The 12,107-nt window shown below is 38.2% G+C and overlaps 1 protein-coding gene across 12 annotated transcripts in view; it reads right to left on the bottom strand.

Annotated features, from left to right (window-relative positions):
• The window catches only part of LAMA2 (laminin subunit alpha 2), a 375,103-nt gene that overhangs the window by 67,126 nt on the left and 295,870 nt on the right, over positions 1 to 12,107 (bottom strand). For all 12 annotated transcript variants that reach the window (XM_082757554.1, XM_082757553.1, XM_082757545.1 and 9 more), the window contains 3 exons: positions 10,847 to 10,963; positions 9,564 to 9,727; positions 1,705 to 1,843 (listed from right to left, as the gene is read on the bottom strand). In XM_082757554.1, the coding sequence (XP_082613680.1) occupies positions 1,705 to 1,843; positions 9,564 to 9,727; positions 10,847 to 10,963 (420 nt within the window). The remainder of the gene's footprint in view (positions 1 to 1,704; positions 1,844 to 9,563; positions 9,728 to 10,846; positions 10,964 to 12,107) is intronic.

Here is a 12,107-nt window from a genome sequence, read left to right as displayed (position 1 = left end):
AGAGTCCTTTACAAAAGATCGGCACCCACAGGTACTTTCAGAAAGAAAAGAATATGGCTCCATCTTCCAGAAGCAGCAGAAAGAGATTATTTCTGTCTTCTATACATTGGCCCAAAGAGCACCTACTTGAGAAGGAGGGAACAGTTTCTAGGACTTGCTTAGTCTGAAGGGGTTCAAATCCACAAATGATGCCTTCTAGGCTAGTGCTTGAACCATGGAGCTGCACGACAGCATGGGGGCACTCCTGTCCTGTTAAAGCTCAGCTACAAGTAAGCTCCTTGTAGAAAGAGAAGCCTCTTTCTGATTTACTGATTTTAGCAGTTAAACTTTTGAACTAGGACAAGCAAATATCTGGCTCTTTCCATTAAGGAATAAATAAATAAATAAATAAAAATAGAATGGTTAAACAATGACTGAACTTCACAATTTTTTTCAATTGGGCCCCAAATCCTAACATGTTTACCAAATACTGTGTAAAGTCTACCTCGCTCTGCAGCAGCATGATGGTAAACCACTGATTATCTCTCTATATAGCCAATTACGTTTAAAAGGCAGTAGCTCTCTCCATTTTCCTCTTTATCAACTAGACACCTATTACCCCCGTTACACATATACAGCAAAGAACATAAACAGGCTTCATCTAATGAATGTATAGAGACGAGATGCTTAAAACCCCACCCAAATAGTATCTTAGTCTCTCCTTGCTACTCACTTGCATAATATTGTCCATCTCTTCACCTCTATCCTTTTCAAACTATCTATCCACTTTCACCCCATGGTATAATCTGCTAGTTCACCATCTGATTTATACTCATTTGTAGTCAAACTGTAATTGCTCGCTTTCTTTCTTGACTGCTATATGTATCTTTTTTTCTTTTTCCCTTCTCAATTCTTACAACAGCTGCCTGCTTCATTCACTGTTAATCATGAAAGAAACAAAGGATAAATATCTGTATTAAATGTAAATGCACAGAAAAAAAAAAACCAAAAACACGATAATCCAGAACTCCTTATTTACTTCTGCAGAGTAATTAGCAGTTCTAGAGAAACAAATAACTATTGAGAGAACCAGCATACACTAATATGTGAGGTGACTTTTTTTTTCCCATCAAGAGAGAAATATACATGTAGTAATTAGTATTATATGAAACAGAAGTTACCAATCTAAACTGTCTAAAAATATTGAAATATTTGTGCAACAACTAAATCACTTTATCCATCTCAAAAATACAGACTTTTTCAGCATGTTGTTGCTTTTACTGTTCTTGCAATCTATTTGACCGAAGTAGCTCTCTGCAAGCTAATTTTTTGCACATGCAAGTGTTCTAACTGCAAGTTTCTTCTGTTCACCTGTATGTTTCTGTATCAAATACAGGGTCTGCCTATTTTATATAATACCGTAATTTCCTTGGTGATTTTTTGTGTGCCTGTGAAGCGCACATCAATTGTTCTCTGACCAGCTTCTACAAATTAGCCATTAACTCCTTCAAAATTAGGTATAAAAACAATTCTGGCTATGCTCAGAATGTTTTCTGGTCTACGGAGCCAAGCTCCTCATTATGACTCAGGCAGCAGAACTGGCTTTAGCTTAGAATCCTATTTTTAAAAGTTCTCTGTTTCCTCTGAAAATTTATATTATATTATATATCTATAATATTCTTATAATTATTATTATTTACTTCCAGATTTACTTATTTTTCTTACCGCTTGTATAGCTTCATTTGCAAGAACCTTGGCTTCCTTGGCAACTTTTTCAGCTTCATCCGTGTTATCCTTGATGTTAGTATAAGCATTGAAAGCAAGTGTGGCATTGAAAGAGATGTTTTTGGCTTCAGCAAGGATTCTGTTGGGATGGAAAAAGTAAACACATCATTAAACCTGCTATCAGAGCTCAATAGAATATAGTAGCCTACTTCTTCAAACCCAACAGCCTTTATTTCTAAGGTTATTTCTAAGACATTGCTTTAGAGAGCAATACTACACTTGAAAATTCAGGAGTTCTGGCATTATATATGTAAGAGAATTCATATTTCATCTGTGCAAAAAGACACAGAAGAATAACATTTGTTAACAAGGAGGTTATGTGAAATAAAAATGGATCAGGCACTGAGATAAGACAGTGCAGTGCTTAATAAATAGTAGATATTATATACATACATTACATAGACACAGATATACACACACTTTAGTAGATATACATACATAGTAGATATTATATACTCTTTAATATATATATAAAAATCTGTAAATCTCTATATATACAGATTTATAAATCTAAATACTTATATATAACATAAATATAAATTTACTATCTACTATTATCTACCATACAGTAGATTATATACTATAATGGATAACATACACATAATGTAGGTTTATAGGTTACGGGATGAGTCAGGCTATTCACTGAAGTTTGAACTGTCTGAACATGGGGAACACCATCATAGGGATATTTTAGAGCAGTCTGTGTGAATCACCCTTTTCTTGGTCTGGCTTCCAAACACAGAAATCTCATTATCTAAAACAAATCCTAAATGTTCAGTTTTCATTTCGCTTACCAAAATGAAAAACATAACCAATAATACTTCATATTGAATGGAGTGTTCCATTTATATGAAATGCTCCATTTTAATAATTACAATTAAATTAAAAGATAATTATAAACAAATAATATTCTTGGTGCAGGGGTTAGAGCTCAGCTAACTGACTTTCAAGGGAATTTTTAGACACCAGACTAGAGAAATCGTTTTTCTTGCACTCTCTGCATGTGACATATTCAAATATTTTCTACAAAGAAGTATTGCACATACAGAATGAACTTGAAGACATCTCTCTCAGAACATGTTATATCTTAATGCCTATCCTACTTTCCCTGAAAAAGGGTAAAAAGTTCCAATTCACTGCTTGAATTGGACAAGAATGGATGTCAACTTGGATCTTTGCCTCTCAGGGAAATGCTCTGGACATTGATGCATATGGTAATGTCAGGGAGGCAGGGGTTAGTCCTGCTTCAGCCTATACAAAATACTTAAGTCATTGAGACAGAATGCGTGGAAGAAACTGAAATTAATTCCCTAACCTCATAACTAATCTATTCTCTGGAGAATCGGGACAGCTGGGTTTGAATACTTGCTTCAATGAGTGTTTAATGATTTCTACACAATACAAAATAAAATACTAAGGGGACAAAGGGTATATTCCCTGGACTCCATGCATAGATAACAGAAGGAGATAAATTTCCTTTGGGCTGCCTCTGCATCATTCCTGGAAGAGTCTAGAATCATAGAATCATACAGTCATAGTATATCCTGAGTTGGAAGGAACCCACAAGGATCATTAAGTCTAACTCCTGGACCACCTAAGTCTACCACAGGACCACCCCAAAATCAGACCTTACGTCTGAGAGCTTTGTCCAAATGCTTCTTGAACTCTAGCAGGCTCGGTGCCCCGACCACTTGCCTGGGGAGCCTGTTCCAGTGCCCAGCATCTTCTTCCATTGAGGAACCTTTTACTAATATCCAACCTGACCCTCCTCTGCCCCAGCTCCATGCTGTACCCTCGTGTCCTGTCTCTGTCACCAGGGAGCAGAGCTCAGTGTCCACCCCTCCACTCTCCTCCTGAGGGAGCTGCAGGCTGCCATGAGGCCTCCCCTCAGCTTTCTCTGCTCTCTCTGGGCTTAACAAACCAAGGGACCTCATCTGCTTCTCATACATCTTCACCCATATACCCTACACCACCTTTGTAGCCCTCCTTTGCACGCTCTCTAATAGTTTTATGTTTGTTTGTTTGTTTGTTTTTAATACTGTGGCACCCAAAACTGCACACAGTACTCAAGGTGAGGGCACATCAGCACTGAACAGAGCAGGACAAGCACTTTCTTCAGCTGGCCAGCAGTGCTGTGCCTGAGGCACCCCAGGATACAGTTGATGCTCCTGGCTGCCCAGGAACACTGGGGACTCGGATTCAGCTTGACATTGGCCAAAATCCTCATATTCCTTTCTGCAGGGCTGATCTCCAGCCTTTTGACCCCTAGTCTGTATGTATGGCCAGGATTGCCCCTTCCCAAGTGCAGAATCTGACATTTACTCTAGCTAACCTTCATATGGCTGGTGATTGCCCAGTTGTCTGGCAGCCTCTCTACCCTCATGGAGTCAGTTCCTCCCAGTTTTGTATCAATGGCAAACTTCCTCAAAACACCTTTTAATCCAACGTCCAAGTAATTTATAAAACCATTAAAGTGAACTGGCCCTAAAATGGAGCCCTGTGGAACCCTACTAGTGACTGGCCACCAACTTGATATAATCCCATTTAACATAACCTTTTGAGCCTGACCCATCAGCCAATTGTTCACCCATGCTATTACGTTTTTTATCTCGCTGTATGCTGGACATTTTATCCAGAAGTATACTGCAAGAAACAGTATTGAAATCTTTACTGAAATACCCCCCAAAAAACACATCATCAGGCTTTCCATTGTCAACTAGATAGGTGACCTTATCTTAAAAGGAAATTAAGTTTGTTAAGTAGGACCTTCCCCTCATGAACCCATGTTGCCTATGACTAATGACCACTTTGTCCCTCAGTTGTTTTTCAGTAATTCCCAGAATAATTTTGTCCATAATTTTACCAGGCACTGAAATGAGTCTGACAGGCCTGTAATTACTGGGGTATTCTTTTTTGCCTTTCTTGAAAATTGGAACAATGTTTGCTAGCTTCCAGTCAACTGAGACATCTCCAGATTCCCAAAACCTTTGAAAAAAACAACCTAAGAGAGGTCTAACAATACCATCAGCCAGCTTTCTGAGTGCCCTGTGATGAATCCTATCAGGCCCCATAGGCTTCCAGTTCTTCCAGCTGGAGCAGCAAGTTCCACACACGTTCGGGGTTGGCTGGAAGTTTATCATTATCACAGTCATGGTCCTCCAAGTCAGGACACCTGGGGTCCCAGAGCCCATCATTGGTGTTGAAGACAGAGGCAAAGAAGGCATTAAATGTCTCTGCTTCATCTATGTCCCTGTTTGTGAGGTGACCATCGTCTTCCAAGTATTGTTTTCTCTGGTCCTCCTTTTGCTGTTAACATTTAAAAAAAATACTTTTTATTGATGGAAAGGGGGAGATAGATTTATTGACAGAGAAAAAGAGACAGATATTTATCTATCTCCTTCCTCAAATACAGATGGAGCTCACTAGGCTAGAGTAAGTTTTTTTGATACTCTGTTAGAGAAATGTGCAGCCCACCATAGCTATTTAGCTAGTAGTTGAAGTACTGCTTAGAAACATGGTTCATATACCCTCTGGTTAGGAGGGAACTAAACTGAATTTTCCACATACCAGTGACGTCTGTTCATCAGCAGGCAATTAGGCATAAGGAAGAAAAGCCTGTCCTAATACCTATCTGTATACAGGATAGATAAATACATAAATATATATTTTTTTTCCCTAGGTTAAATTCATGAACTGTTCTATGTTCTAACTTTCAAGAGAACACCCTCACCATCAATCAGTATGCTATCTGAAGCCTTAGGGGGTGATTTGAGAGAAGGAGCTCTCCCTCAATCTCTCTTGTAAGATGAAATGGTATTTTTCAGCAAATTTAGTATTAGCTGAAAGATACCCAAGTGCCAGCTGTGAGGATAGATATATTTTTGAATTCCTAAGATAGATAGAGAGAGACTGCATATTGCTATAAAGTTTGACTTTAATGTCAGTGCATGAACTAAACAACTTTATCCTGATGCAGGATGACATAGGACTTTGGTATTTCTTTCTCCTTTAAAATTATGTATCTGACCAATCTAGAAATTTTAATTTTTAATAATTTGCTTTTAGATATAATTTGAAGTGTTCTTGATTTGATTCTGTATTATTTATTGTGTATATTGAGAAACTGAAGGTGATGTTTGGACCAGATAGAAGTATACATGATACTGCTGCACCACAGTAAACATGGCTTAAACACTACCCTAAGCTACCTAAGATCTATGTTAAGACAAAAGCACATATGCACACCCTTAAAAAGTCTAGTTGACACAGTTAAAAACCCCTACCTCAAAATTTGTCTTGTCAACTTTTCGTTAAAGAGGCAAAGTGTTCTTATATTTACATTTTATCTGCTTCTTTCCTTAGTTCCTCCATGCCAACTATTGGTATTTGGATAGTTTTGGATTGTATTTTGTATTTGGATTTAGATCTACTGTAGTTAGGTGTGACACTAGTCTTTAAGCCCAGAGGTGCACAACAAAACTGATGTGTGTCATAATCGTTCAGTCCATATTCCATTTACAAAAGCTGCTTTCTTCTAGAAACAGTACCCTTAAACCTTTTTTACTCAGGAAACTACAAATATCATTATTTTAAGTACTCCTCAAAACATAAATTAGAATGAGTATCTAGAGTACTGTGACCACTATATGTGAAGCCAATAATTTTGCAAGTATCAGATGCTTTATCAGAGATAAATCCATGCCTTTTCCTCAAAATTACAGATGCTGGCAAGAAAGAAATGTGTTAAGCATCTGCTCACAAGTCTTTGGGATATTAAAGTCTCAGGTAACTTTATAGGGTGTAAGCAACAACAACAGGCTAAACTGTCAATCATTAAACAACAACAATAACAAAACACAAAATCTCCAGCTTTTTATTCATGCAGTGTTTCTGAGAAAATAAAACCCTGAAACTATACTGAGGACAGGTCCAGGATGCAGATTATCCATGATCTTTGGATATTGTCTTAGTGTTGCAAATTACACTTTCTATTTATTACTTGCCTTTTTAAATGCAGAAAAACAACAACAAAAGTCCCCTCCTCCCCCCCGCCCCCAATCAAAACAACCTTTTCTGGGGGTCTTTCCATGAAATAATATTCATGACACATTATAAAGTGTCATTCTTCTACGGGGAGGGCTGTGGTCATATAAACAAAGGGAACTGCAATTCTAACTCATATAATGGAATGTGAAAGTTGTGAATGGAAAACAAAGTTTCTGAACTTAGGTTTAAATATTTTTGCCTATCACACCTATCCATTTTGGGGCAGTGTTGTGAAACCACTAGATGGATTTCGGTCTGTTAGCATGGAGGATTTCTGACAGTACACAAATTAGCACCATGACAAGTGTCTCCTACCAAAATGGTCACCTTAAAAATAAAAACATACTGCTTGCTTTTAACCAATATTTATGAAAACACATAATGGGCCCTGTAAGAGAAAGTTCATTTTTTTTTTTTTTTCACATCAACACTAGCAATAAACATATGGTAAGTCAAGCTGTGTAAATCAAGAGTATATCTGAGGGCACTACAGTATATAAGCATCATAAGATATATGAAACAGCTTACAAGAGAAACACAGACACATATTTTTTCCTTTTTTTTTTTTTCTTTTTTTTTTTTTTTAAATGAATACACAGACTTAGCCAAGAAGGAAAGAAACTGAACATGACTCTCAAAGCCCAAACTTCTCTTGTGCAAGTATCATATGGAGATTTAAGTAGCCCAGTATCATACTGGAGCTATGTAATGACTATGTCAACCTTAATGTCATTTTCACATGGTGCTCTGTAGAGCAGAACCAGGTATTGCCTGATACATGATTATGGCTCAGGCTAGAATCTGAATGACATAATGCATCTGAAGAACTTTCTGTTCAATTGACCATTATTTGCTCAAATTCATCCATTCATCCATGGAACAGGCTGCCCAGGGAAGTGGTGGAGTCACCATCCCTGGAAGTCTTTAAAAGACATTTAGATGTAGAGCTTAGGAATATGGTTTAGTGGGCACTGTTAGCGTTAGGTCAGAGGTTGGACTCGATGATCTTGAGGTCTCTTCCAACCTAGAAATTCTGTGATTCTGTGATTCATTTCTGAGCATTTAATTATTTGACTAAGGACAAATTTGTGCACTAGGGTACCACCAAGGAGACTACTCTTCTTCAGCAATTTATACTTTTCAAAACAAATGGTGTGTTTTGTTCTGTCTTTTAGTATTCACACAGTTGCACCCACAGGGATCTGTCTTTCTCTAGTACTTTGCCTAACACATCATAAAACACTTTTCAAATAGTAACACATCAACTACCACACTCAAAATAACAATGCACCCAAATCTTCTAGTAATGCATTGTGTATTGGTGGGGGTCAGCTCCTTCCTGCATGCTACTTCCTGCAACTGTACAGTTTTAAAACCTTAAAAAAAGCAAGTTAACCTACGTAGTGATAAGCAAAACAAACATGCATCTCTGCTATTGTATATTTTGTGCATTCAGAAACACTTGTAGGAATGACATCTATATAGAACAATAGATGGTAGTGTACTAGGCTTGCATGGCAAGGTTCTGGTAGTGGAGGTGCTGCATGGGTGGCCTCTGTGAGCAGAGCCCAGCAGCTGCCCCATGTCAGATCAGAGCCAGCTCCAGCCAGCTCCAAAAGGGAACTGCTGCTGGACAGAGCCGAGCCAGGGAGTGATGCTGGATGGGCCTCTGGGATAGCAGAGTTAGGGAAGGGAAAAAAACTGCTGCACAACAGAAGCTGGGAGAGATGAGTGAGAAAATGTAGGAGAAACAGCCCTGCAGACCCCAAGGTTAGTGCGCGAGGAGGGCAGGAGTTGCTCCAGGCAGGGAGCAGCAGTTCCCCTGCGGCATGGGGAAAGGCCCCTGGTAGAGCAGGCTGTCCGCCTGCAGCCCATGCGTCCCATGGTGGAGCAGTTCTCTATGCTGCAGCCCATGGAGGAGCCCATGCAGGAGCAGGTGATCTGGTGGGAGCTGCCACCCAGAGGGGACCCGTCCATGTTGGAGCAGTTCTTGAGGAACCAAACTGTGGGAAGCCCAGTAAGATCAGTTCAGTAAGGACTGCATTCTGTGGGAGTGACCCCATGCTGGAGCAGGGGAAGAAACTGACTGAAGGAGTTGCAGAGACAAAACATTATGGAAAGACTGCAACCCCCATTCCCCATTTCCCTGCACCATTCAGTGGGGAGGAGGTAGAAAAGGGTGGATAGTAGAAAGGTGTTTTTATTTTGCTTTTTCTTCTCATTGCTCTAAGTCCATTATCAACAGATTAATGTAATCTCCCTACACTGAGTTTTGCCTGTGATGGTAATTGGTGAGTGATTTCCCTGTCCTTATCTCAACTCTTGAGTCTGTTTTCATAGCTTTTTCTCCTATTGTTCCTTCGAGGAGGGGAGGTGAGAGAGTGATGTAGCAGAGCTTAGCTAGCCATCAATGTGAAACTACCACAGCTGACATTCCACTGTCCCTTCCACAGCTTGGCCAAACAGAAATGATAATGTCAATCAGAGGAAAAACTTCTCCTACCTGTTGGTTTGGGGGTTTATCTCAAGCTGCTGTCTCATGTTGACATACCTAAACCCCACACTTTTATCAAAGACATAAATTCAGCTTTTCTCACTTAATTGTATAGTTGCATACTCATATAGAACATTGTATATTTGTATATCCTCAATGACGGATGTCAAAGTCTGAAAAGAATGTCCTTCAATTTCTGTCAAGTACCTTTACAAACATGCTTTGTGTTTTTATCATCATCAATGAATGGCTGTCTTACCCATCCAGTACTGCAGATGATTCATTCAGCTGGGCTGCATGGTTCTCAGCTTGCAACACCTTTTCTGGAAGCATTTTGTCATGAATTTCTTGTGATAAGTCATCTATTTTATCCTTCAGTTGATCGGACATTGACTGTATCTTATCTGCAACACCTTCTACATACTGACATAAGATGACATAAGAAAGATCTTTAATCAGATGAATGCAAGCGCTCTGTAACCCTTTACATATTTTCTTTGTGAGATATTATCTCATAACTTACCGACACATTAACACTTCAGGCAACTAATATGGAAAGAATACAGGAATGGTTGGACTGGAGAGCAGAGGGAGATAAAACAATATACCCCAGCCACTTGTCTCTCCTGAGTTGTTATTTCACAATTAAGATACTGCACAGTTTAAGTACTTACTAACTCTAATTTGGATTTGTTACCTAAATGTAGATGTCATAGTCATAACAATTTGTGGTCATACCCCCAGTAGAAACTAACCAAGGACAGAAGTTTATGTTTCATGACCCTTTGAGTGATCCATATATTTTTGAATATTAAAATACCTGAGTAAGAACTATACTTCTGGGAAACCTGCCATTCCTGTCCCAATAAGATGTCTCAGAATGTTTCCCTTCCCATTTCTCCACATGGCTTTTTTTTCCATTCATTGTATCAATTTGCAGTGCAAGATAGAAATATTTCCGGAACCAATCATATTTCTTTTTTTTTTTTTTTTTTTTTTTTTCAGCCTTAGCTGCAAACTCCATTGACAAAACTCTTAAGGCAGAATTTTCAAAAATTTTATGTAAAATGAGAGTGCAATCCTCTCATCTCCCCGATCTATCTAGACTTAAAATTGTTGCCACAAGCAACAAATTATTTCTGAAGTTTCCTTCTGATATGCACACAGTTTTTGTGCAGATAAATCTACATCTAGATCAGAGTCACCATGAGACTATGAACAGGTTTGCTGCATCTGCAATTCTAAAGACAAAGTCAGTACCACAATCACAATATCATATATAAAAGGAGGTAGAGTCCATGAAAAATGATGAGCTAAATCTTTGTGCAATCCAATGAATCATTTAAATCTCAAACTTAATCATTTTTATATACTAGCTTAGCTTTTCTGTCATACAGCAATAGAAAAATTATTCCTTCCAATTCAAATATTCTAATATTGATTAATAAAAAGAAAAATAAGGTGTTACTTTAATTAGCTATTTTATTTCCATAATGATGCTTTATTTTACTAATTCTCATATAAGGATGATAAAATACTCACCTCCACAGCTAAGCTGATTTCATTTGTAAGGTTGTTGGTTTCATTAAGGATGTCATTCCCTTCTTGCAGACTCTTTTCAACATCTTGCCTGCCATCTTCTACAGCTTGCTTCTTTTTCTACAGGATGTGTTCACAAAAATAAAAATATGAGTTGTTTAATAAAAAGGTGATACCAGTTCAAATACTGACATCCCAATACAGACCACATTTTCTCACTATGCCACAAAGGTCAGACTTCTCAGAACTTGCTGAGGGAAGACAGTTACAGCAATAGAACATATTTAAAATAAGATATCTTTCTTTCTCCTGTCCCCAGCTTTGTATCTCTCCTCTCACATGGTAGGTTTTCAGAGGCAACTGACTGTAGTATTATGGCAAAATGAATCAGAAAGAAGTTAGAAATCCTAATCCTTACCCAGATGGGCAAGTTTCTCATTTTGACAATTATCTACACTGGCCATGAAGACAGAACTTATTAAAATATTCTGCAGCTTTGAAATTCACATCCACTGGCATTTCACTAATTAATGAATGTAAAATAAAAGACAATAGTTCAGAACAACCTAAGGATTCTTGATTTTCCATCTGGTAAAAATACTGCATATTGCATAAAAAGAATGAATGTCAAATAAGTAACTGGTGATTTCCTGTATAAGATTCATTTAGTATTACAGATTAGTCTGATAGGAGACCATGGCATTCTAGTCATGGTGCTGTGATGACCTCTTGGTCAAAACAGAGGTTAAAATAAAGCAAAAAAACTGCTCAAAATCACTTGGTAGTGGGTAAGACCACTGGAGAGGATGCCTTCAGGCACTTTCATACTGTGATGGAAAGAATATTTAAAAAAACTGAGATAGCAGGTAATTTCTCCAACCTTTCTCCATTCACCTTTGGGAAAGAAATGCAGAGAACAGAGATCACCTAACTCCCTTACGGCACCGTATTCCCTTAATTCAGTCAAGCCCACAAATCTCTGCTGAGACTGAGGTCTTGGAACCCTAACCTCATCATTGTACGTGAGGTGAAAACTCATCAAGATATAAACAGGGTAGAAACATTTATCTTCATTAAGTTGTCTCTACTCTTTATATCTTGGTTAAATGCTTGTTAATGTACAGTATAATGTGCTCTTTGAGTCTCTGCACTTTAAATCAGAAGCAGACCCCTCTGCTATGAGGGAGATCATTAATAACAAGTACTAACTACAGAGGATAGAGTTTGATTTATTACTCCATAATATCCACATATCCTCTTCAGT

The sequence above is a fragment of the Aythya marila genome (assembly GCF_965140915.1).
Source record: "Aythya marila genome assembly, chromosome: 3".
Taxonomy (NCBI): Eukaryota; Metazoa; Chordata; class Aves; order Anseriformes; family Anatidae; genus Aythya; species Aythya marila.
The sequence above is the reverse complement of the archived record's forward strand: the minus strand, read 5'-3'. Positions and strand labels throughout refer to the sequence as shown.